Genomic DNA, 27,796 nt, shown 5'->3' on the forward strand with positions numbered 1-27,796 from the left:
TTCTACTTGCTGTCCCTATAGGTTCATCAATCCTGGGCTTCATATAAAGAAACACATAACAACATCTCACACAACTTCATGAGGGTGACCTGCAATGACATAACACCTCTGAGATGCATCCTAATATTTTTGTTGGATCTATTTTAATACGTATAAAATATTTATAGATACAGATAAGAAGGGGAAGATTATGTTCATATCTAGTGAGAGCAGACAATGGGTGTCATTCAACACCATGCAGTACACAAACAGCCCTCCCACCTGATACACAACAAATCATTATCTAGCCCTTCTGGTACTGACGTTGAGAAACCCTTCCCTACACTCATATTGTTGTGGGCTGCCATCAGGTGGATTCCAACTCAGGTTACTCACTCACTGCCACTGAGCCAATGCTGATGCACAGTGCCTCTATAGGACGGGGCAGAACAGCCCCTGTGGGTCGCTGAGACTGTAACTCGTTATAGAAGTAGAAATTCTGCTCTTTCTCCCACAGAATTGCTAGTGGTTTTGAACTACTGACCTTTCAGATCACAGGACAATATTTAACCACCATGCCACCAGGTCTCCTCCCAACTCAGAGCACAACATCCCAAAATACATCCATCTTCACAGTCTTTGCTATGTTGGCCTCTATTGTTACAGCCACTGTTCTTCCAGCTCCTTGAGGATCTTCCTCTTTTTAACTGACCCTCTGCTGTACTAAACATGATGTCTTGAGAACATGTCCACAGTTTATGGGAAAGCAGTTCTCTATATCTCCACTTCTAAGGAGCATTCTGGCTGTACTTCTTCCAGGACAGATCTGTCTGTACATTGGTAGTTCATGGCATATTTAATATTCTTTGCCCATACCATAAGTCAAAGACATCAATTTTTTTCCAGCTTTATTCTTTGTCTAACTCTTACTAGCATACGATGTGATTGAATAGATCATGACTTAGGTCAGATAGACCTTAGTCCTCAGAGCCATAGCTTTACTTTTAACATTTAAAGGATATATTTTGCTGCAGACTTACCCAATACTTGACCTTGTTTGACTTTCAAATTTTTGCTTCCATGGGAATCGATGATGGAAATCCTGGACAACTTCCACCTTTTCTTTGTTTTTAATGATGCTGCTTACTGGTCGAGTTATAAGGAATCGTCTTTATGTAGAGGTGTGATTCATACCAAAGACTTTGATCCGCATCAGCAAGTACTTCCAGGTATCTTTGCTCTCAGCAAGCAAAGGTGTGTCGTCTGCGTGTCACAGGGTGTTGAGGAGCCTGCTCCCAATCTTAGTGCCACATGCATCTTTATGTAGCCCCACTTTGGGAATTACCGTATTTAATCAACATACAAATTGAAATAGTATAGTGAAAGGATACAACCCTAATACTAACACATACCTTTCCGGCATTGAAACCACGAACTATTCGTGGATTCTGTTTGAATGACTGCTTCTTGTTCTATACACAGATTCCACAAGAGCACAGCATTCTGGAATTACCCTTCCTCACATTCTTGTCAAAATGTGTTATGATCCACACAAACAACTTTTTGTATCAAGAAAATATCCTTTTGGCATTCTCTCCTTTCAGCTAAGGGCAATCTGACATCCGCCATGATATCACCAAGTCTTTGCCCTCTCCTGAACCTCATGTATATTTATATTTCCCTGCTGATGTACCACCATTTTGAAATTATATTCAACAAAACTCTTTTGTGTGTGATGTTAATAATATTGTTCAGTAATTCATGCATTCTATTCAGTCACTTTCTTTGGAATGGGATTCTAGATCTCTGGCTTTCTTACAAATTTCTTGGCATAGATAAGTGAGTGCTTTCAGCATAGCATCAATTTATAAAGTTTATCAATTGATACTTTATCCTTTCCTGGAGCCTTGTTTTTCCACTAGCTCCTTCGGTACAGCTTGAACTTTTTTTTTTCAATACTATCACTTTTTGATCCTATGCTACCTCCAAAATGATTGACCTTCCACCTGACCTTTTGGCATGAATGCTCTTTATTTTTCTGCTGTCCTCCCTAAAAGCTTTCTGCATCTTCAGTATCTTGCCTGTGAACCTTTTATTATTATGGGCTTGAACTTTGCTCTAGTTACTTCACCTTGGAAAAGGTGACGCTTCTTCCCATTTGGTGTGAGAACTCTGCACATTTCATTATACTACTTTACTTTCTCACTTTGAACTGCCCTTTTAATTTTTCAGTCCAGCTCTTGATGACATCATCTTTCTGTACACACCGTTTGAGTCCTGTGTATTACACCTAGGCTGGTCCACATGTCCAGCTGTTGTTTCTTTGTGGAACAGAAGGTGTTTGCATCGCAGCAGTCATTGGCCTTAGGAACCTGTATCCGGCACCCACAGGCGTGGTCTCGATCACGAAGCCCGTGCCTGCCAACTATTGAGCCTTCTTTGGTTCCACTGAGCGTCCAGTCACCAGTCCTGACAAGCACACCTTGATTGCATAGTTTATCAATGGTGGGCTGTAGAATTGGTTAAAATGTTTTATTTATTCCTCGTTGGCATTCCTTGTTGGTTGTCCAGTTTAATGATAGTCATGTTAATAACTGGTCTTCTTGGTGAGCTAATGGAGCTTATCCTGTCACTGGCTGCGTGTTACTGCAGGTTAGATCTGGAGGTGCTCTCTGTAACGATGGCGATGCCACCCTTCCTCTTCAATTGCGATTCTCATCGTGGGCGACCATAGTATTATCGGATTCACAAGCGCAATGTCAAGCATAAATAGCATGGTCTTGTTGATCTGTAGCAAATTATTTGCCTACTTATTTATCATTAGTAAGGCCGATACTAGGCCAGTAACTGTGTCACAGCCAGAATAAATTTCTCTGATGACTCATTGCTAGATTATATCTATTTCTTCTGAATTATCTGCCGGGTCTGTCACATTATCATTGAAGGAAATTACATTTTTACATCTACCACAATCTTCTCTTTCACAAAGGTACACTGATTGCTACACAGTACACTGAATTGCAAGGCCTGGCCTGTGGTCGCACATCAAGTTTGCTGATTTGTCCTGCTATTTCCCATGGTACCTGTAGTTTATTTGGCCAAGGCTGCTCTGTTCATCTGTAAAGGACAACAGCTAAGAGTTTGAGATTTTAAAATAGGCACAGCCCACCAGCCCTTTTCTCTACATTTTACTTGCTCTGCGCCTTTAGGTACAACCCATCCTGGGTGTATTTTCTTCCCACAGGGATTGATCCACCACTAGGTTCTGCTGAGTTTAAATTAAGGAGCTATGGGGGCTTCGTGGATGAAGGGTTGGGCTGCTAATTACATAGTCAGTGGTTCCCACCCACCAGCTTTGAAGGCCATCTTCTGTAAAGGTTTGCCCTCTCAGAAACACCGAGGAGCAGATCTGCTCTGTCCTATAGGGTTGCTCGGTGTCACTTTCCTCAAATTGCAATGGCAAGGCTCAAGTTGAATCAGGTTATCTTTAGGAATTTTCTAAACATTTACATCTCACACTGTTCTTCACTTCGGCAGTATTCTCCTCTTCAATTTCCATCCATTCTTCAAGACCCAAGCCTTTTTTATGTCTTTTCTTATTCACTCTTTCTTCCTTTCTCTGTGCTGAAAAGAGAGGTTTCTTCCTTGAGGACACTCGTATTCACCCATCGCCTTGTTTAACACATGATCATTCTTTTTTAAAAAGTGGTCTGCCTCTAGAAGACTATCTCTTCTTTGTAGATGCCACAGCATTTTTGGTTATTAATAAATGTGGAAGTATGCTTTTAAAAAATTGAATATGTGTCTTCATCGTGTAAAAATAAAGAGGCCTACAGGCACAAAGTTATAAAACCATCTTAATGATAAGTAAACACTTGGAGGGAATGAGTTGCTGGGCCTGGAGGCTCAGGCCCTTAGTCTAGGGGCCACATAGGTCAATTAACAATTGATATATTGATATATTGATATAATTCATATAATTGATATGTTGATAATATTCAACATCGTACATTGGAGAGTAGAAATAAGGTCTTCCATTGTTGTAAGCAGCTGTCTAAGGGACAACTACTGATCTCTCCACATCCAGAGGAAAGAAGGCTGATGAGCATGGAAAGAGTCCAGTGAGCTAACAGACCATGTAAACATCAGTCTACACAGTCCTGAGACCAAAAGAAGTAGAAAGTGTTTGGGTACCATCACCTACTGCTCTCAAAGTTAACACACAGCTTTTGAGTCACGTCCCACTCATAGGAACTGGGAGGACAAAGCAGAACGTTCCTGAGGTTTCCAGGGCTGTTAATGGTTACAGAGGCAGAAAGCCTCATCTTTCTCCCAAGGGATGACAGGGTGTGACAACTGCTGCCCTTGCAGTTGCAGCCCCACTGCTAGATAAGAGAAGGAGAAAATATGAAACAGACCTCAAAATCATAAAAGAGACCAAGCTTGCCAACTGAATAGAGATTGGCGGAGTTCCAAAGACAGGCCCTTTGTCATATTTCAGATCTGGAACGGAATGCAACACCAGCCCCCCACCCCCCACCCCAGCTCACACCACCACCACCAACACACCTGTGTCTCAATTCTCAGCCAAACAACTGTCAAGGGAACAATAGCAGTAGCGGAATCAACCGTGGAAGGCAAAGGGCAGCATTTACCCAAGGACAGGTTGTAGAGGGTTAGAAACATTGAAGAAAAGAAACAGGAACCACATGTAGGAATTATGATACATGATGGTACATTGAGGGGATTATAATAAATGAGATGAAAAAAAGGTGTATGAGTGATTGAATGTAAAATTGATGATAAGCTTTGTAAATCTTCACCTACCTCTTATTAAAATTAATAAAGAAAAACAAAATACAGAAACTAAAGGGCCTTCTTTCATAAAAATATGCATATTTAACTGAAAGAAGAACATAATTTAAAACACATTACCATATCATGATTAACATGAATAGCAGATATGGCTTTCTATAAGAAAATGAAAAATAAATTTCTGTAGCTCCATAGTAGTACAATGTTTAGACAAATATCTTTGATATTTGCACTAAGAGCTATAATAGACTGAATTTCTTATAAATATTATAAAATATTCCTGATGTATGAGTCTTTGAGGAAAGTGGTTACTTTTAATAAACAGGAAGGCTTCCCCTTACAGCAAGACTTGAATGCCCACTAAGCTTTCCCTAATAAGCTCCTGTAATACAAAGAGTGTCTCATGATAAAGTCCTGTTGTCATTTCAGAGGGATGAGAATATCTTTTCAGATGACAATATATTTCTAGAACACTTCCTGATTGTGCCAAGATTGAAACTCCTCAGTAAGATCAGAACTCTGAAACCGGGGAACTGGTTTTACTAGAAACCAAGTATTTATACACTTCTTATATTTGTGTTATTTTCCAATTCCTTTTATTTGTGTGTGTGTGTGTGTGTGTAAAAGTTGGAAGTTAAAATATTGAGAACCAAACGCAGTGGAGATATGGAATAACTTAATGTATCACTTTATTGAAAACAAAAACACTGAGTTTTGATGATCGTGCAGCCACAGACTATGATCGAAATCGCCAGTTTGGGTCTATCCCATTTATATAGCTGTTGGTAAAGCATTGAAGGGAAATTTTGATAGATCTATAGATCAATCTGGACCAAGAACTAGATTGTCCTTGTTTGGGGAGGACAATAGAGATGCCAATCTCAAATCGAGTTTAAAGAGAGCAGTGATTGTCTTAACGGAACACTGAATAAGGATGACCAAAGAACTGATGCATTTGAATTGTGATGCTGGAGAATAGTTTAAGCACCATGGCCCGTTAAAAACACAAACTGATCCGTCTTGGATGAAGTTCAGCCACGGTGCTTCTTACGGGCAAAGGTGATGAGACTTCATCTGACAGACTTTGCACACATTGTCAGGAGAGACCAGTCCCTGGAGAAGAACCTCATGCTTGGTAAAGTAGTGGGGCAGAGAAACCGAGGAAGACCCTCGACAAGATGGGTGGACACAATGGCGGCATCAATGGCACTCAAACGTAAGAACAATTGTGAGGTTGACACAGGACAATACAGTGTTTCATTTTGTGGTGTGTATGCTTGCTGTGGGTAGGCAACAGCCTTGCTATGAATAGGACTGAATGACAACAAAAGGGAGACACAACACAATGAGGGAGGCACAGTGTCTGGCTGAGGGAGGCCATTAGCATGATGTCCACATGGCATCCGAGAATTCACAGGCAAGCTCTTAGTTAAATAAGGCATGAGACAAAGGAAGCTGTCATAACTTTATGATTGGTGGTGCCAATCAATAATTCAGAGTTACAGGTGGGATTAGGGAAGCAGAAACAGAACCTTGATTGGGATTATCTATATCATCATTTTATGATCAGACAGAATTTAAGGAAGCCATGTGGGGAGTCTGCAAATGGATTTGGGAATGTCACTGCCATCCATTTACAAATGGAATGCTCAGAATTTAAGATCAATTCACGACTAATTTACTTCTCAGACAAATCAAGAATAATATCACCATTAACCTCTTTTTATAAGTAAACTTGGGCAGAGGATTTCAACAACTTGCTGAAGTTCTCACAGTTCTGAAGGAACAGAACGAAGATGAAAACCTGAGCATTTGGGCCCAAACAGTAGATCCCCCCCCCCTTTTTGCACTGCTTCTTTCATGAAGGCTCTAATGTAGACGTGTGGCCTTGGAATTGTGACTGCTTCTGTACTCAAGACACTCACTGCCGCCAAGTCAATTCCAACTCACGGGAAAGCTATGGGACAAGTGGCACTGCCCCCATGGGTTTCTAAAACGGCAAATCCTTATGGAAGGAGAAAGACTCATTACTTTCCCTGTGGACCATCTCGTGGTTTCGAGGTACTGGCCTTGTGTTTAGCAACGTTGGGTAAAAATTATAATACTAACAAATTAAAAAACAAAACCCAAACTTGCTGCCATAAAATCAATACTGACTCATAGCAACCCCCAGTGGGTTTCCAAGACTGTCTGTCTGTAACTGTTTACTAGTGTGGAAAGCCAAGTCTTCTATTGATGGTTTTGAACTGCCGACCATGAAGATCTCATCGCAGCCCAACATAACCCCTATCCTACCAGGGCTCCCAAAAGTGAGTATAGGAACACTAGATTTTTGGAGACTCTGATCTGCTAAGGATGCCTGGTGGCATAGGGTACTATTTGCCAGATTGCTAACTGCACAGTCAGCCGTTTCGAAGAAAGATGAGGTGTTCTACTCCCAAATGAATTGCAGTCATGGAAACCCACAGTCACTGTTCTGCTCTGTCCTATGCGGTCACCATGAGTCAGACTCAAATCGATGATAGTGGGCATGGTGTGCTAAAGGAGCCCTGGTGGCATAGCAGGTTATGTGTTGGGCTGCCAACCACAGGTCACCAGTTCAAAACCGCCTTCTACTCCTGTACAGAGTAATATCTGGGAAACCCACGGGGGCAGCTGTACTGATATGCTCACTTTGAGTTGAACTGACTCAGTGGGAGTGAGGTGGATGACAATGTGTTGAAATAATCTGCTAGTCTAACTCTTTGATTTGTTTCCATTAGTTTTTTCTATTGATTTTTTGGCTTATGTTCATGTCTCACAAAATATTAATTAACACAAGTCCTGAATCATTAAATACCAACACAGTGGGGATAATTTAAGACATTTCCAACATACCTGCGATGCTTTTAATCCTTCATCTTGTGGGAAATTATTGAGATTACATCAACTGTGGAACTTTTAACATATAGGCATATGCAAAAAATATAATTTGTAAAAGTGAATATAAATAATAACAAGAACTGATATCAACCTCTCTATCCATTGTGGATTAATTTTAATATAGCAATACCCTTTGTTATGGTTCCTCATAATTTTCCTTAGAAGGTGTCAGATCTATTCTCATTCCTAACAGCTAATTTGGGGAATTGCACTTTTTGAATCAGAACCTTTAAACTTAATTATGACAAGCCTTTTAATTTTACTCTTTCATTTCTTTATTCTGTAATTCAAATACCTTTGTGCTGTTCTGCTCTTGTAGAATGTTTTTAACGTTAATTTTCAAACTGTGCTTCTCCGCTCTGCAGCTCTGTTCTCTCTGTGTCTCTGTGCTGTTCCATACTTGTGTTCTCTATCTCCTGTGCATTTTCAGTAGGAAGATAGGCTTTCAGTTGTGCATTATTGGTGGGTGTTTTTAATTGCTACTGGGAAAGAGAATACTTCTTTGAAATATATTTATATTATAAATATTATAACACTTCCAAGACAGCATCAGTAAACATTCTATGAAACCATTTTATGACCTGATCACTTACATAGCATACCATGATCACTTCAAATTTTAAACCTTAAGTTTAGAAATAATAAATATTAATAAAATGCTGATGCAGATACAAAATATAATGACTACATTTTAAGGGAAAAGAATCAATAAGTTATTTTCAGCCTTTGTACAATGTTATATTAAAAATCTGAAAAATTATTGTAGTTGTTTGAGTTTTTATTTAGAAACCTTTTAAAGCTTTGTTAGTATTTTGAAAAAAATCCCTTAATTAGGTATGTTTTAAGATATTAGCCATAGTTTATATTTTAAAGCATGAGATAAAATATTAATGTTTTTACAAGTGAATATTTTTAAGAGATTTGAAATGTGGATTTATCAAACACATTACAGTTTTCTCTTGTTGCAGGAGTTATAACAAGTAGCCATTATAACTAGAAAGGAAAAGATGTTTCAATGAATTGCCTTTGCTACCAATATTTGAAATTAACCCCCCAAATTTAGCATGTTGTGATAGCTAAATATGTATATATGAACTAATTCTATGTAAATATAAATACTTTGTCTTGATAATGGCATATTATTTTGTGTATTTAATCGTAGACGAAAGGTTCGCAAACCATGACATCCTCCGGCAGCCAGAAGAAAGTGAAGCGGACTCTGCCGAATCCCCCTCCTGAGGAGGCATCCACGGGGACCCAGGCCGCGTACAGCACTATCGGAACTGCCTCCCGGAGGAGGATTTGTAGGACCAACACGATGGCTCGAGCCAAGATTCTCCAGGACATCGACCGGGAGCTGGACCTCGTGGAGAGGGAGTCGGCCAAGCTTAGGAAAAAACAAGCGGAACTTGACGAGGAAGAAAAAGAGATCGATGCCAAACTACGGTACTTGGAAATGGGTATTAACCGAAGGAAAGAGGCATTATTAAAGGAGCGGGAAAAGAGAGAGCGAGCTTACCTGCAGGGAGTGGCCGAGGATCGCGATTACATGTCGGACAGCGAGGTGGGCAGCACGCGGCCCACGCGAATGGAAAGCCCGCATGGCATAGAGCGACCCAGGACTGCGCCCCAGACGGAATTCAGCCAGTTCGATCCCCCACAAACCCAAACCGAATCGCAGCTTGTTCCTCCCACCAGCCCCTACACCCAGTACCAATACTCGTCCCCTGCGCTTCCGAGCCAAGCCCCTACCCCGTACACCCAACAGTCGCACTTTCAGCAGCCGACTTTGTTTCATCAGCAAGTTCCCCCCTACCAGACTCAGCCTACCTTTCAAGCCGTGGCCACGATGTCCTTCACGCCGCAAGCGCAGCCCACCCCAGCCCCTCAGCCTTCTTACCAGCTGCCCTCGCAGATGATGGTGATCCAGCAGAAGCCACGGCAGACCACCTTATATCTGGAGCCCAAGATCACCTCCAACTATGAGGTGATTCGCAACCAACCCCTGATGATAGCGCCCGTGTCCACTGATAACACCTACGCCGTTTCCCACCTCGGCAGTAAGTACAATAGCTTAGACCTGAGAATCGGTTTGGAGGAAAGGAGCAGCATCGCCAGCAGTCCAATATCAAGCATATCTGCTGATTCTTTCTATGCAGATATCGACCATCACGCGCCGCGCAATTACGTCCTCATCGACGACATGGGCGAGCTAACCAAAGGAACGGCGGCCCTGAGCCCCGCCTTCAGCCTGCACGACAAGGACCTGTCTAAAACCGACTCTCTCCTGAGAACCTCGGGCACCCGCAGGTCACAGGATGTGACGGATTTCCTCGCACCTTTACAGCCTTCTTCCAGGCTGCACGGCTACGTGAAAGCGGAGGACGATCCCATGGAGGATCCCTATGAGCTGAAGCTTCTGAAACACCAAATCAAACAGGAATTCCGGCGAGGGGCGGAGAGTTTAGAGCACCTTGCCGGGCTGTCCCATTACTACCATGCCGACACTGGCTATCGGCATTTTCCAAAATCCGAGAAGTACAGCATCAGCCGACTCACACTCGAAAAGCAAGCGGCAAAACAGCTCCCCGCCGCCATTCTTTATCAAAAGCAGTCGAAGCACAAGAAATCATTAATTGACCCTAAAATGTCCAAATTTTCCCCTATCCAAGAAAGTCGAGATCTTGAACCTGACTACGCCAGCTATATGACATCCAGCACCTCGTCTCTCGGTGGCATTTCTTCCCGAGCCAGGCTTCTTCAGGACGACATCACGTTTGGCCTGCGAAAAAATATTACAGACCAACAAAAATTCATGGGGTCGTCCCTTGGCTCGGGACTGGGCACCCTAGGAAGTACCTTACGGTCCGCTTTGCAGGATGAGGCGGATAAACCCTACAGCAGCGGCAGCAGGTCCAGACCTTCCTCCCGACCTTCCTCCGTCTATGGCCTTGACTTATCCATTAAGAGAGATTCTTCCAGCTCTTCCCTAAGGCTGAAGGCTCAGGAGGCTGAAGCGCTAGATGCTTCCTTTGGTCATGCGTCCTCCTCGGGCAGAACTAAGCCCACCAGCTTGCCCATCAGCCAGAGCAGGGGGAGAATTCCTCTGGTGGCCCAGAACTCGGAAGAAGAGAGCCCTCTGAGTCCTGTTGGCCAGCCGATGGGCATGGCCCGGGCCGCGGCGGGGCCTCTGCCGCCAATATCTGCGGACACCAGGGATCAGTTTGGATCGAGTCACTCGCTGCCGGAGGTGCAGCAGCACATGAGAGAAGAATCGAGGACGCGCGGCTATGACCGCGACATCGCCTTCATCATGGATGACTTCCAGCACGCCATGTCCGACAGCGAAGGTAAATTGGGGCTCACACTGCTTTCTTTGTTCCTTACAACGCTCAGACTCTTATTTTTTTGCATGTTTGATTTTACTTTTCCAAGGATGGATTCTGCTTTTCTTGACGTCTCGTTTGCATGTTTACATCAATTTTATTTCTTGTAAAATGGAAATCCTGTCCTGTGTATGAATTTAGTAGCACGTTTTCTTGATTTCCTTTTAATTTATTGTGTTATTGTTCTGTTTCTTGGTTATTTGATTTTAGTGTTCGCTTTTCTAAAACCATTAATGAAGAATTCTGTCAAGAAAATATGGTCATCCTTCCAATCCATACTTGGGAAGTTTTTCATTGTTCTTTTTCTTTGACTTTTAAAATGCATCTTAAAAGTTACTTTTCAGCTTCTTTTAGTTTGTGAGATTGTTAAAGTTAGAATAATTATATTTCTGCTAAATTTTATAATAGAAAACCATTCATACACTTTTCATGTCATCAATAATATTAATTTAATAAATACCTTCTCATGTAGAATTCTTGGAAAAAATCTTTGGTTTTAGTTTAATGCAGAATTTTTCAATTATCCTTAATTAAAAGGTGTCTGCTTTATCACGCTTACATTGTTCACTCTGTGATTGTCAAGGTTATACATTTCGCTTAACATGATAGAAAAAGTAGCACTAAATATGATTCTGAAAATTAATAATATTCTAAATACATGCAAATCACTCTTCATAGTTTAAAATGGAATTTTGGAAAACTTTTGGGGAATTGAAACTTGCTGTTGTGCCCTTTTTTGGCTTTCCCCTGACTTTGCTTTTTTGCATCAGCCCAGTTTTTCCTTGCTGTAAAATTTTGTTTAATATTGCAGAAATATTTTATGAAAAATGTATTCTTAAGTAAACTCTGACTTAAAGTAGATTCCTTTTTTGTTTAATTATGTAAGACGATGAAAGATTTTAGGAAATATTATAGTCCACGTCTCATTTTGAAGGAGAGGGCGAGAGGTAGGCAGGTGTGAAGAACCTGGCTCATGGGAACTTCTGTCTTTTTATTCTCATTATTCTCTGTAGTTTAGACTTGAATGGAGATGGTGTTGGAGTCCTGGAAATGAATTTTCTGACAAAATAAAAGCATTATTATTACATTCCTTTGGGAACTCCAAACACTATTCTAATATAAGCAGGTCTCCTTTCAAATCTGACATATTTCCTGAGGACTGACAGGAAATTCATGTTTTCATCTTAAAAAAAAAAGGATTTTCTTTCTGTGTCTGTATCTGGACCCACATGATCTTAAAACTTCAGAACTAGAGTTGGACACGACTAATCGCTGCAGCTAAAGGAAGGCAACCAGCTTTTCCTTGTGAAATTCTACTGGAAAAATTCACCTTTTGATTTTTTTTCTTCTCTAGGTTATTGGGTTGGTCATTTTTATTGAAAACTTCCCTGTCCACAGAAGGAATAATTTCCATTTGACTTTTTAAAATGGATCCCGTCGTGTAAATGATTGGGCATGATTTAAACTAGCTTTGCTATTATACGGGAACAATCTCCACATTTTGCTTCATTTGTTTTATAGTCTGCATTTCACACACATTATCTATTTCTAAAATGCCTGTTGAGAAAGAACAATCAGTCGTTATGTGACCATAACTGTACAATAACTGAGATGAACAACTATAGGAAGGACATCACGTGAGCTATTGCAGCTGTGTGTGCATGAGAAACATGCATCTAGAGAAAATTCGACAAACTCAGTTCCTCGTTACAGATGTTTTCTCATCTGTATGCCAGACATGCAGATGTTTATAGAGATCTCAAAATGTGGTATTTATTTGCATACAATGATATGATTACATATTTTCTCATTTGTTTTTTGTATGATGTGTATTCATAGATATAAATGTGCACTCATAATGGACTATATAAAAATTGTTTTGGATTTAATAAATCTTAAGGGATCATGCAGTATGCAAAATAACATGTTTTAAAGTGTATAATGAAATAAAATTCTAAAAATAATTTCCAAAATATTTTAATTAAGCAAATAAAGACATAAAGATTATTAATATAGATTGCAGAAATGAAACTATAATTAATTGAATTATATATGTAACATTATGTGTGTGAATTGTGCTGTTTAGCTTTAAAAGATGTATGTTATAAAATATATTTTCCTTGCTTATATTTCGTGTAAGCATCTGACTTTGTTTCTGTTCAGTAGTAGTCTACTTTTTTTTTTCATCTTGGATTCCTTGGGTAATTGAAGGAAAAGTCGGAATAATTTTTCTCAATTACAAAATTCATGACATTAATGAATTTATGAAACATTTGCTTTTTGATTTAATGAATTTGACCAAATTATATGCTGTGCCAATTATATTTGCTATAATATAAATCATGCTAAAATAACTTTGATTGTTTAGTACAGCGGTACTCAACCTTCCTAATGCCACGACTCTTTAATACAGTTCTTCATGTTATGTCCTGGCCCCAACCATAAAATTGTTTTTGTTGCTACTTCATAACTGTAATTTTGCTACTGGTATGAATCCAGCAACCCCTGTGAAAGGGTCGATCGACCTCCAAAAGGGTCGTGACCCACAAGGTTGAGAACCGCTGCTCTAGTACCTTGGCGACAAAACAAATATAACTGATTCAAATCATTTGTTGTGTCCTTTCTCTGGATTTGATTAAATTGTACATAATAGACTACGAGTTGTTTTTCAAATGTATACTACATGACTAGTAAACTTAAAGCACAAAGTAAAGTCTAGGCAATTATCATTTTACAAAGCTTAATGTTCATAGTCATCACGTTAAAATTCATAGCTTGATATTAAGGGCAGGTGATGGAGGAACTGCAGAGCTGGAAGTCTTTGTACTGGTTCAGGTTGGAGCAAAGGCAGCTGTCATTAAGCTGCCTTTACAGCCACTAATATTATGTTAAAATAGTCTTTCTGAATGCACTCCATGCACTTCAAGGAATCGGTATATAAAAATCTTTTTGAAATTGTTTTCACCAATATCAGACACTGGGGAGAATTACACCGTTTGGTTGGCTGTTGAGCGTAAACCACGCAAGCTCAGGGCCGTTGAGGCTGTGCGATTCACAGTAAACTACAGGGCAGAGGAGGACTGCTGTGTGTCCCAAATACCTTCAGTGTACTTTTAAATCAGCTTCACAGAAGAGAGGCATTTTATTCTATGGAAAATAATTTAAATTAATTTCTAAATATTATTACTATGGAATTTAAATATTGAAGCAAGGCAGATCCTATATAATTGTCTAAATAATGAAAGTAGAATTCAATCAAAAGTCAGGTTCATTCAGTCTGGCTGTTTTTGTTCATGTATAAATTCCAACACAAAGACATTTACATTCAATTACATGTAGTAATTGATTAGTGTAAGAAATCATTGAAAATCAAAGTAATCAGGATTAGAAATAATTGGCAAAATTTTAATCAAGTTAAGATTCTGCCTAATGTGGCTAGACACATTGAAGGAAAATGAGCATGTTTTAGAGATTGATGTTCAAATTGCATTTAGCAAAGTTAAATATTCAATATAATTTATTCAAATTATCATATATTCTCTTAGGAGATAATATATAACAAAAATAATAAGTAAGACAGCATAGTGTTAGTTGTGTTTCCTAACCACTTACTTCCAGTAAGTTATTAGACTGATGATTAAATTCTGGTGTTTCTTTATATTTTACTGATCAAATTATATTACCCTTATTATTTTTCCATAGGTTTTTGCCACATGTCAAGTTAGCACGGTAGGAAAACACAGTAGCATTTAAATAGATTGTGAAAAAGGGTTTATGAGGGACCAATTTATATTTATTAAAATGTGCTAATCATGATTAAGACATTTTTATAATTGATAATTAATTATTTTATGTTCCATTCATTCAAAAATATTTACTGAATGTTAGCCCCCCACAAAACATTATTTATAATGTTGAGGGAGGAGAGAAGAAAAAAGATTTTCTCTTGAGCACCTTAGACTCTAATAGGGGACCAAGCACATGCCAGGTATGTACGGATGTATTTGCTCAAGTCGAGAGCTGACTGAGCTGCGGCACATCATCTGTCAAGCTGTGTTCTTGAAGGGAAAATGCTGAAGCTAATTAGCAACATTGGCCAGTGGCACAGGAGGTGAAGAGGTAAGTATTGAAGTATATGCTGTGGGTTTAACAATCCTGCCAGTAAAGATCATGGCAATGGCCTGGGGGACAATATAGTGACCCAGTTTGGGAGTAAAGAGAACCAGGCTATGAACAGAGAAAGAAGAGAATGGATAAGATGGAGATGAGTCCTTTGTTAGTACAACCTTGTGAATGGTCGGTGAAGAAAGCGACAGATTGTCAGCAGCGGGGAAGAGCTGCTCTATTTTCCATTTTAGGGAGAAATGAAGTCTCTCCAGAGACTATTAGCCATTGTTTTATAAGAAGTAAAGCAACTTTTAACAAAGGAAATACTAGGTATTCTATAAAACATTTTTGTCTTTGTATAATAACATTAATAATCCACAAAAGATGCTAATAGCTTAACAGAATAAATGATTTTAAAGAATAGTTAAAATATTTTTACAGGAAAAACATTTTATGCGGTCAAATTGTCTTATACAATTCAAATAACTCTTCAGTTCCTAATTCAGTGATCCCTTCAGAATTTTAAAGTTTTATTTAAATATTATAACAGATATCCTTTCTTTCTTTAGAGGCCCTGGTGGCACAGTTGTTCCATGTTGGCCTGTTAACCACAGGTCGACAGTTCAAAACCACCAGCAGCCCTGTGAGAGAAAGATGAGAGTTATAGTCTCTGAAATCCACCAGGGCACATCTACCCTGTCCAATAGAGCCTCTGTATGTCCAATAAACTGTGCGGCATGAGTGAATAGATAACTTTTTAGCATTAGGTAACCCAGTGCTCTTAGAAAAAAAATTTAATGTTTGCATAGTATGCCCACTTTAGGGTCAAGGCCAACATCTCTGTATTGATACTAGTTTGGTACAATATTTTTCTTACATTTGGACTGGATGTAATGATAGAATGAAATTTCATTAGAAATCTTCACTTGTTTGCATAGTAAATCATTCCCTTCTTTTTTTGTTATTGCCTCATACCTATTGGAGCACAATCTATGTGGCAAAGATTTTGTTAAGCCTTGCATTTTTGAAGCAACTTTGAAGTCAGAAAGAAAGCAGAAAAGTTTGTTTTGTTTTGTTTTGTTTTGTTGAACCAAGCACCTCCTCTGCTTCCATATGTTTCAATTAAGTACATTTAAGATGTTTTTTTCTAGAAGAACATTTAGACGCACTGGTAGAAGAATGACAAGCTTACTGAATTGAGGAAAGGTTTTAATGATTCAGAGATTGTGCGAGGCATGATATCCTAGTCAATAATTGGCAAGCTTTTTAGATGAATGCTTCCTCAAAATGTAAATATTAGAAAAAAGAGGATTCAGATAAGACTTTTGAGAAATATAAAGTTAAACATAGGAGCTTTGGTTACACATTGGATAAAAATATTTAACTCCTCAACCAAAAGTCAGCAGTTCAAAACTAATCAAGGGGGGATAGAGCTAGAGAGTTGCGCCTATAGAAATTATGACGTAGGAGGCTTTGAGGGCAGTCTGCGCTAGCCTAGATGGTCTTTCTGTGTCAGAATTCACTCACTGGCACAGGATAACAAGGGTAAACATACGTCTTTAAGATGAAGCATTTCTTTACCATAATGGCCGCCTTCATTTTGCATCTTCAAGTGTCAGTACTGCATCTTTTAAACAGAAATAAAATAATTCCTTTTATTGAGTGAAAAATGTATTAAATGTAAATGAAATCCCTAGCTAATTGTAATGGATTTTAAGTACTCAGGCTATATTAATTAACAAACTGAGTTGGTCTAGAGTGACATTTTAGTTAGAATGTTAGCATATATGCATATCTTAAACATTATTATAATAAATAGCCTGATGGGGGGGGGGGAGTATTTTTACCCTAAAGTTTGTAACTGCTAAAAGGTAAAAAAAAGACAACTTAAATTAAGTCAAATAAGATTGAGTATAGTTATTAAAGTCCTGAAAATAGAATAACTAATTTTATTTTTATACAAGGATATACAGTTCCAGGAATACTAGCAAATCTTTATGTTGTTTTGTTTGTGATAAATGTTCAAAGCTTTTAAACTATACTCTGAATGGTGTTCTTCTTAGGAAGCATCAAATCAGTTCTGACTTACAGTGAACCTGTACACACAGAACAAAGCATGTCTCTGTCCTCTGCCATGCTCATAGTTGTTGGTCTATCAGAGTCCATTGTTGAAACCATCTCTCTGAGGTTCATCCTGAAGAGGAATTGTAAATTCTTACATGATCGCATAAGTTGAACGTCTTACCAAACGCACAGAAGTTACCTGTTGTTTTATCACACCTATTGACACACTATCTACGGGCTAGAGATTGTGTTAAGCCTTAGCCAACCAATATACCACTATGTATTTTTTACTTTGTTTTTAAAATATTTAAAATCACTTTTATTTTGTTTTGCCCTGAGAGGTTGGACAGGTACGTATATGTTTTGTTTTGCTTTTCTTTAAAATTTTCCATACAACAAATAATTTAGCATACTTTTAACATGATACTGGAAATGGTTTTTCTGGCCACGTGGAACACTGTTGAGATGAAATGGATGTTTAATAATCTCGGCGCGGGTTGGAGCTTCAGGCTATATTTTGCCTTCTATTGCCTGTACTGAGGGAGTTGCAATATTTGATGTGTCCTTGGTCTTTCAAAGCCTATCACCTCCGCCGGGAAGAAACTGATTGGTTTGACAAACCCAGGGAGTCTCGTTTGGAAAATGGGCACGGTTTGGACCGAAAATTGCCAGAAAGATTGGTCCACTCTAGACCCCTCAGTCAACATCAAGAGCAAGTAAGTGCTATGTTTAACCATCCCCTTTATATTTATCAAGTTAAAACAAACCCAAATACTTCTCTTTCAGCTATCCTGAAAGGAAGGCATGTTACCTGAATTAACCCCCCCACCAGTAACCGGAAAGTAGTTACCGTATTTTATCTCTAGCTGAATCAGTGTTGACTGAATCTCCATAGAATTTTAGTGTTTCTGACAACTAGATAATTCTTCCACCAATTTATGATTATGAAATTTGCATGCTGTAAGCCAGAGGTCCTCAAACATTTTTTAAAAGGGGAGCCAGTTCACTATCCCTCAGACCCGTTGGAGGGCCAGACTATAGTTTAAAAACAAAAAAACTATGAACAAATTCCTATGCATACTGCACATATCTTATTTTGAAGTAAAACACCAAACGGGGCAAAACCCCCCAGCTGGCTGGGTAAATATCCTCAGTGGGCTGCATGTGGCCCGCGGACTGTGCTTTGAGGCCCCCTGCTATAAGCCACGCTGCTATACAAGGCAATTGTATGTAGCTCCGGAAGCGCTTACAGAGTCTTCAGTGAAATATACTTGAGTAATGTGCAATGTTTCCCAGTAACAATATGTTCAGGTGCTGAAGGACAGTGTGTTAAAGAAACAAATCCACCGAAACTCATATGTATAAGAGAGAGTTTTAGATAAAGAGTAAGTGCACATCAAGAAAACATCCCAATCCAGGGCTGCCCAAGCACACAAGTCCAACATTAACCCATATGTCCGACACCAATCCACAAAGTCCTCCTCCATCTCACAAAACAATGATGCCAACTGCAATTATTGTATGCACATGCAATGACGCCGACTGCAGGGGGAAAACCGAGTCAGTGAACGTGTAAGCATCTCAGTGCTGGCAGGGGTCTCCACACGGCTGCTCCAGCACCCAGGGCTGCATCACAGTAGGTCCATGCAGCTTCTCCTCAGGGATGTCTTGCAGGAAGTGCGCCTTGCCAGCTGAAACAGAAATGGCCAAGGCAGCTGCACCCTGGTCCGACCATCACAAAGCAAGGGACCTAAGATCTAGAAAGGCGAGGCTCATGGAGCCTTTTATCCCTCTGCCCTTCAGTTAACCCCACAGGTGTTTATTAGCCAGGTTGGCATAATAAATTAACTACCTCAGACAGTAAGAAAGAGAATGACTAAATCAGGTCAGCTGGGAGACAAGAAGGCTGTACTCAGGTGAAAGATGGGCACTCATACCTTAGAGGGGCTATTGTAAGCATGAGGAAGTTAGACAATGGATAAGGATTCCTGAAGATTCGGTGCCTTTGAACTATGAAAATACCATGAGCTGCCAGAAGAACAAATAAATTCTTCTTGACTAAAGTACAGCTGAAATGCTCCTTGGAGATGAGCATGGTGAGACTTCAGATCATGTGCTTTGGGCATGTATTAGGAGACACCAGGCCGTGGGAAAAGGCTCTAAGCTTGGTAATGTAGAGGATCAGAGATTAGTTATTCCATAATAAATAGTCCCCCCCAAATAGTCCTGTAATCTTTTGAGCTGAACTCTCTGCCTCGGATTTAACTGGCCCAGCAGATCCCCTTGAACGCCTGTTTTGGGGGAACTCTTATTTTGGTTAACTTTTTTTGTAAAATCAGTGAAGGTTTACAGAGCAGGTGAGTTTCCATTCAGCAATTCCGGCATTATTTTGTTTGATGCCAATCATTGCAATCTTCTTAATGCAACATCATGTATCCCACTTCCTACCTGTGTTTCCTGGACCCCGTCCTCCTCCACTCCTAATCCTCTGAACCTTGTGCTTGGACAAATGGTTCACTTTTGATCAATGTGTACCCCCTCTCTATCATTCTCCCCTTAGGGGTTCAGTTACATGTCTATAAGCAAAGTTGGGATTTTATTATGATTCTCAGATTTGCTTCTCATTTTTCTTCCACTCTATCTTGGACCTTCTAATGCATTTCCTTTCTAAGCAGTTGGTTGTGGTAGCCGGGCCCTATGTAGTTCTGGCCATGGGGTTCTGGAAGCTGAGGTTCGCGTGGCCCATTAGTTCATCTAGCTAAGGATTTCCATGTGCCTTCAGTTTTCCTCACTTTTCTCAGCTCCAGAGGGGGAGAGGGCTACCCATCTGGGTAGATACACTTCAGCTGGAAACGCAGTAGCTTTTAAGTCCCAGAGACTACTCAGCAAAGTAGGATGTAAATTGTGGTCTTTGTGGACTATGTAATGTCATTCATCCCAGTGTGAAGATCCTTAGCCCCAGCAAGTCATTCTCTCCAGGGATTAGGTTATCACTAACAAGGTTTTATAACTTTGCCCCAGTATGTGCTACTGTATTCATTGATATATTTACAGGACATGCAAATACATACGTAGACATATCCTCTTTCAAACTCGCACACACACATGTATATATGTATGTATCTCTTTTATAAAAACACTTTAATAAACTTAAGTGTCCTACTAAAGGCAAATGTCTTACTTAATGTCTTAATGTCTGCAGCCATCCACTAATTTCAGATATGTTTAAATACATTTTGTTTGAAATCATAAACTTGTGCATCTATGATCTGATAGCCATATTTTTTGGCTTAACCATTGCAAATTTCAAAGTTTGACAAATATGGTACCAAAAATCATGACTTTATGTCACATTAGAACAAATGAGCTGATGTTTGTGTTGGGTTTTGAAAGGTAAGTCTTTTTGTTGTTGTTGGGTGCATGGGATGGATTATAACTCAAAGTAACCTGATGTATACAGAGTGAACTACTTCCCAGCCCTGGGCCATCTTCCTGTTTGCACCTAAGTTTGAGCCCACTGTGCAGCCCATTATTTATACATCTTGTTAAGAATCTTCCTCCTTTTAGCTGCTTCTTTAACTAGCATGCTATCCACCCCCCAGGACTGGTCGTTCCTGATAAACCAGGCCCTGATTACAACATGAAGTTGGGCCATCATTACATTCATGAAACATTCTGACTGTCCTTCCAGCACAGATTTGTTCTTTCTACTGATGCCTTTGGTAGATGTAATATTCTACAATACCATAAGATTAATATGAGGCAAATTAAAGGTGATTCCTCTAGTAAGTCTAGTGACATACAATTTTTTAGTAGATCATATATTTACAAGTTGTGTATTTATTATGCTTATTAAAATTGGCAAAAGAGAGAATTTATTTATTTCAATCACATTAACTCCTAAAAATCCTTGTTTAGTAATTCATGAATGTAAAATACTATATTCTTTACATCTAAGTAGGGTTATATGAACTTTCTTTTTTTTAAACGTTTTATTTGGGGCTCATACAACTCTTATCACAATCCATATATACATCAATTGTGTAAAGCACATCTGTACATTCATTGCCCTCATCATTTTTAAAAAATTTGCTCTCCACTCTATGAACTTTCTATAGTTGACTTCAGAGTTGATTATTTTAAGGTATATAAAGATATCGGCTTATGTAAGTGACAATTAAAGCACAAATGAGCCCTTCTAGAAGATTGGAAGTATCCTGAAACACTTGAGGTTTTCATGGAGATATTTACTGTTAAATAAATTATTTTTCTCAGACTTTTTCCATGTCTGTTCTTCAATATAGCACAGTGTGTTAGCTATTTGGCTGCTAAACACAAAGCCCGCGGCAGTTCAAAACTACCAGTCCCACTGAATAAGATTAGTCTCAAAAACCCTACACAGCGTCTGTACAAATCAGAATGGAATTGATGGCAATGGAGTTTTGGGTCTTCTTGTGTAATGTAAAAATTACATGCAGACGACATGGAATCTTCTCGGCGTCACTCGTCAGGGGAAGAAGATGATCAGCAGCATCCATCTCAGGCTGATTTGTATGAGGCAGCTGTCAAACATCCCCAGCCGTCAGTGCTCTGTGTTCTGACAGCAATGGGCTCTTCCATGGCACTCTACTGCTCAGATGAGTGTAGGAATTGGCTGCAAAATCCCTGCAGATAATATTCGCAATTATGGAGTTTATTAGGGAATTTAAGGAGGTACAAATCAGGATCAGAAATACGGAGTGTACAGTCAGGACTGCGTACATACTTCTCCGTGGTCCATGACCTTTTAGCCACGTGGCCCCTTGACGTCCGCCATACTCATTCAAGTGTAACACCTGCCGCCGCTCGTCTGCCATGCCTCTGTGCTGCGCTCGGTCACCGCTACCTCCTGAAGCAGAGCCTGCAGGGATTTTAGGGGACAAAGCATGCGCTTTACTCCTGATCTTCTTTCTCGGTGGTAATGAGATTCTCTATTCCAACATCGGAGGCAGCTCATTTTCAACCTCGCAGACCGACAAAACGGGCTCGTCCCCACGGTAGAGTTTCATAGCCCTGGTTTGTATTTTCCCATTCAGTGCTGTGGTGAGAATTACAGAGACTGGCTCTGAGAAGTAATTTCATTCAACGAATTCAAGAAGCCTGAGGTTCTTCTCTATATGTTTTAAATATATTTTTATTTCTAGTTGTTGGATTTGAGCTTCCCTCTATAAACTTCCATTTTCTTTTGTCTGAGTGTTGTTGTTCTGTTGTTCAGTATGCTGCCTTATTATCAAGGAAATAGGAAAGTTTAGGAATGTGTATTTTTTTTTCAAAAGTAATTTTTCTTTTAAAATCTAATATGTGAACAAAACGATATGCAGCTATCAAAGCTTCAGATATGCCAAATTATCAAGTAGAGATAGGAAAATATCCTATGACCTCTACACAAACCAAGAAAGGGAGACACGCCCCTCAGAACACTTATGTGCCCTCAGCTTACAATGATCTCCCTCCCCCGGGAAGATAACCAATGTGCTGTGGTTTAGGATAATTATTTCTTGTTTTTCTTAATAGTTTCCTAAATATAAAATACATGGAAGACAGCATACATTGATTAGGTTTATATTAAGTTTAAAGTTCATGCTGTTTTACATTAATATTTATCTGAAAATATTTTCTTCTTCATTACCTCATCATAACTATGTTTTAGTCTAGAGACTAGGAAAATGGCAACTTGCTTTGTACACTTCTCTGCATCTCTGGTCATAGAAAGGTAATATTGAGCCCTTTATGCCAGTAAACTCAGATGGTTTTATTTGAAAACCTATGCATACCAAGAATTTATGCTTATCGAAAACTTTGAAGGCAAAGTAACAAATTGACTAATACAAACACTCATTTATCTGCTTTTAAAAATATTTAACATAAAGGCACAACACATATGAGATTGAAGAATATTTCTTTCATTTTTCCGGATTCACATTCATATAACTACAAAGAAAACCAAATATTTAACTCCATATTGATGTTTTTAAAATATGTGTATTTGTTTAATGTCTGTGGAAATTTTCCTCTGCTTTGTGAATTGCACAGATCATGTACCATCTTTTAAGCCGTTTCTTAGTCACCTTATCTACAAATAAGGATCACACCCTTTGCAGGTGATTGTGAAGTCAGGACGCTGATTACCCGAGTCTCCCTCCCTGCTGCACTGATGCCCAGGGGCTTGGCAATTCCATGCACTTACTTTATAAAGTCATCAAGCACTCGGAAAGTCCCACAGTCTTCTCTCCCTAGACGCTGTTCTCTTCCCTACTTACCTCTTCTTAGTGAGCCCTCGTGAGCCCTGAGCATTCTTGGACACACTCCATTTTGCACGATGGCTGTCTATCAACACACACCACCTCATCATGAAGCCAGGTTAAATGTTGCTACTTTGTGCCCCAGCAATGCCCTAGATATTATGTCTTATGGTGATAATTCCTAGGCAGGAGAATCTGGACCTTCCATTTTCCAGGCTATTTTATGCAATATCCAGCTAGCCCTTGGATTTTTCAGTTGTCTCATATACCTGTGAAAGATGGACATTGAATAAGGAACACTGAAGAACAATTCACCTGAATTATGGTGCTGGTAAAGAATATTGAATGTGCCATGGACTTCCAGAAACACAAACCAATCTGTCTTGGGAGAAGTAGAGCCAGAATGCTCCTTAGAGGCACCTCACATACTCTGGACATATTGTCAGCAAAGGCCGGTCCCTGGAGAATGTCTTTGTGCTTGGTAAAGTAGTGGAGCAGAGAGAGACCTTCAACGAGATGGACTGACACATCGATGAGGCTCCACCTTAAGAATCCTTGTGAGCTGCCACAGGACTGGACGGTGTTTTGTTCTGTTGCCCATATGGTCACTGTGAGTCAGAACAAACACAACAACACCTAATAATAACAGCAACAACAGCATTGGGAGTCCATTGGAACCCCCTGTCCCCTAGGGCGGGCATAATAGCTGACCCATGGTAAGAGAATAAATTTAATTGAGAGCGTAGTTGAATATTTTTGAAAATAAATAGTATGTTAACATAGAGGCATTATTGCATACGTATGAAGATTAGATCTATGACAATATTATTTATTGATATATTGAAATGTAGTAAAGAAGAGCAATCCTTTTTCTGGGAGGCACATAGCTAATAGTTCTAGCTGTGCATAATCTAAAAAATGGTCTTATGAGAGACTACCCACTTAGAAGAATTATTAATACAGACCTGCCATCTGGTCTTGCTACTGTGCTTCTTTTTCAAGAGCAACACCCACCTTGTACACTATCTAATATAAGATTACCCCAACATTCTCCTGTGATGATGGTTACTTTGGGCTGTGATCCACATCAACAGTTCAAAAGCACCAGTCACTCCATGGGAGAAAGAAGAGGGTCTTTAAACAGACCCTTGGAAACTCACAGGGGCTGTTCTACTGTGAGGGATACCCCTCCCAATAATACCCCATCATTTGCTTATTGATTGAATGATTGATGTGAGGGGCATAGTGCATTTTGAGTTCGTTCCACCAGGTCAGACTGTGAATCAAGCTTTCTATTTAGAGGTTCTGAAAAGATTGTGTAACCGTATGTGACCAAAAAAAGGCCTGATTTGTGGCAGACAGAGGACTGGTTTTGCCACCATGACTATGCACCTGCTCACACAGCCATCTCAGTGCACCAGTCTTGGCAAAAAAAAACAACAACAACAAAACAGCATGCCTCTCTTGCCCCACTCACTTTACTTGCCTGACCTCACTCAGTGTGACTTCTTTTTGTGTCCTTGAATGAAGAGGGACATGAAAGGACAGCAACTTGACTAAGAAGAGGTGGAGAAAAGAACAAGGGAAGCGCTGTCAGCATCCAAACAGATGAGTTTTTAAAATGTTTCCAAGAATGGAATCTCAGAATTGACAAATGTAGTAAGTGTAATGGAGAGTGTTTTGAAGGTGATGATGTTGTTTGGTAACAAAAGAAAATTAAACACATAGCTTTGGGGAAGGCAGGGGTGGGGGGATTCCATTTTTTTTTTCAGGTACACCCTCGTATGTCCTTTGAGTTGCTATGCGTTGACATGGACTCAATTGCAATGAGTTTGGGTTTGGGGCTGTTTCCTTTTGCTTGTATTTAATATATAAGATCCTGATGGCTCAGTGGGTTAAGCATTGAGCTATTAACTGCAAGCTTAATAGTTCAAATCCTCAAGTCACTACAAGGGAGAAAGATATGGCTGTCTACACTCAAAGATCTAAAGTCTCAGAAATTCTCTGAAGTATGTTTTCAAATGTCATTCTCCACTTCAGAATGGACTAGGTGGCAGTGGGTGCCGTTTCATAGATGATCGCCATTTGACAGTTTGATGACTGATCTATTCAATGAACCCCTTAAGCTATAGTGCATTTACAGCATGAAGATGTGCACTATCCTGGTACTATCAACAGTTCTGAAGCAGAGTTTAGTTGTCCCATAGTTGTACAATTTTCAATGCACACAGTTAATTTTTAGCCAAAATTAAAATCATTAAATGAGATGAAGGAAGGGCAAAAGAAAGAAAGGGGAAAACAAGATGTAAAGTAAAAGGATCAAGCAAGTACGGGGTCAAGGAGGAAGAAGGCAAAAGGAAAGGTGCTGAGAACAGGAACAAAACAGTGGGAGAAAGGGTGAAAACAGGAACTTTAATTGTGATGAATATACATGTGGTTTCTAATGCATTAAAAATTAGAATTATTACAAAATAATAATTTATAAATTATCAAGGGTCCATGAGAGATGGGAGAGTAGGGAGGCAGTAGGAAAGACGAGAGGCTTGATACCAAGGGATCAAGCAGAAAGCAAATGTTTTGAGAATGATGATGGCAACAAATGTAAAAATGTGATTGACACAAAGGATGGATGTATGGATTGTGATAAGAGTTGTACAAACCCCCAATAAAATGATTTTTTAAATGTGATTTAAAATATTAGAATTAATATGCATTTTCTATGGTGTCTCCTGGTTTTAGGAAGTACCCCTTCCTGCCCTGGTCTTCATTCTTAGTCATAGTAGGTCCCTCTCTTTGTTCTGTCCTTTTATCTCTTTTAAGATAACAATGTTGCAGGTCACCCAAGGGAAATTCACTTGTTAGATCAGGACAGTGACAGCATTAACGTCATTGTTACACCATCGTTAATCCTCTTACAACTGATTCGCTAATCACATCAGATCACAGATCACCTCACTTGGGACCACTGCATAACTGCCATATTATATGGCTGTCAAACTTCAGAGAATCAATTGTGGCTCATCCAAGGTGAGACGTATTGGGTGGAGGTCTGGGGGCACAGCTCAATCCATGACGAGGTCAGAGTAAGAAACCATTAGGAGGTGGGGCTGGACCAGACAGTGTGCTGCTGTGCCAGGTGTTGCTGTGACTCAGATCAGACCCTAATGCTCCTAAAAGCAACAGCATCTTCAATGATTGCACAAATCCCCATTGAAAGCAAAGCTCTATTCAATAGAAAACCGTAATCCACATCCATTGATTTACATTTGTTTCAGAAACTAATTTTGTCAGGTGGAAAAGAGGAACTATAGCTTGTAGTATTCTCATGTTGAAGATAATGAGAGGTCACAGATGTACAACAGCAGATGTATATGTCGCTTCTTCTAGCCTAAGGAATGTTTAAAACTAAATGAAAAATAACACCCCAGGCTCTGAATGTAAAGAAGATCTCAGAAAGTATTAGAGTGAGTGAAATCTTCACTTATACAGATGTAATCGCAGCATCCAGGATGGAATGAAACGATTAGATGTGCTCCATAAAATGCAGTTCCGCGATAAAACTAAAGCAACATAAAGCAAGCCAATGACAATGATAGAGAATGCAGGCTCTACGGCACAACCCTGGCTTTTCTTTAACCTAATTACTAAAAAACATTAAATACTTTTCCATTTATAAGCAGTCCAAAGCAAAGTCAGTAGGTTTCAGTTTTACACACCTCCTTAATGTTTATCCACTATCACTGATTGTTGTCTGCTTATTACTGTGGTAACAGGGGCCCTTTAGAGCATGTTACAGGTTCGCTCATTAACTGACACAATAAAAGAAATCTGTTTTATTGTAAATGCACAAGTGCTCTGAAATCTATGAAGTCCTTAGATCATTTAGCATGCGCAAGTTCTTATACTTTTCCAATATGCAAATTGATTTAATCAACCTGCTTTAGCTAAACAGATCTAGTGCTCTATATTGTTCTGTGGGGTTCTTTAACACTGAATTTTCATCTCATCATGTGTATGTCTTAGATTCTACAGATGAATGGGAAGACTATGCACTACATCTTTCCTCATACAAGGATAAAAATATCCAGAGACTCTAAGGATCACACAGTTTCAGGTAAAACAAATCAAAAGACTACTCTTTTTATTTTAATTGATGTATATATTTTGATTTCAATTTAGATGGCTTGTCAGATGATAGAAAACTCACTTTTATACTGTAATATTCTTTTTATCATGAATATA

General features: G+C 39.4%; 1 protein-coding gene across 1 annotated transcript in view; it reads left to right on the top strand.

Moving 5' to 3' along the window:
• The window catches only part of PCLO (piccolo presynaptic cytomatrix protein), a 367,625-nt gene that overhangs the window by 217,380 nt on the left and 122,449 nt on the right, over positions 1-27,796 (top strand). Inside the window, exons 8-10 of the mRNA XM_075557645.1 lie at positions 8,879-11,066; positions 17,853-17,989; positions 27,578-27,668. Coding sequence (XP_075413760.1) covers positions 8,879-11,066; positions 17,853-17,989; positions 27,578-27,668 — 2,416 coding nt within the window. The remainder of the gene's footprint in view (positions 1-8,878; positions 11,067-17,852; positions 17,990-27,577; positions 27,669-27,796) is intronic.

Source organism: Tenrec ecaudatus, chromosome 9 (assembly GCF_050624435.1).
Source record: "Tenrec ecaudatus isolate mTenEca1 chromosome 9, mTenEca1.hap1, whole genome shotgun sequence".
Classification (NCBI taxonomy): domain Eukaryota; kingdom Metazoa; phylum Chordata; class Mammalia; order Afrosoricida; family Tenrecidae; genus Tenrec; species Tenrec ecaudatus.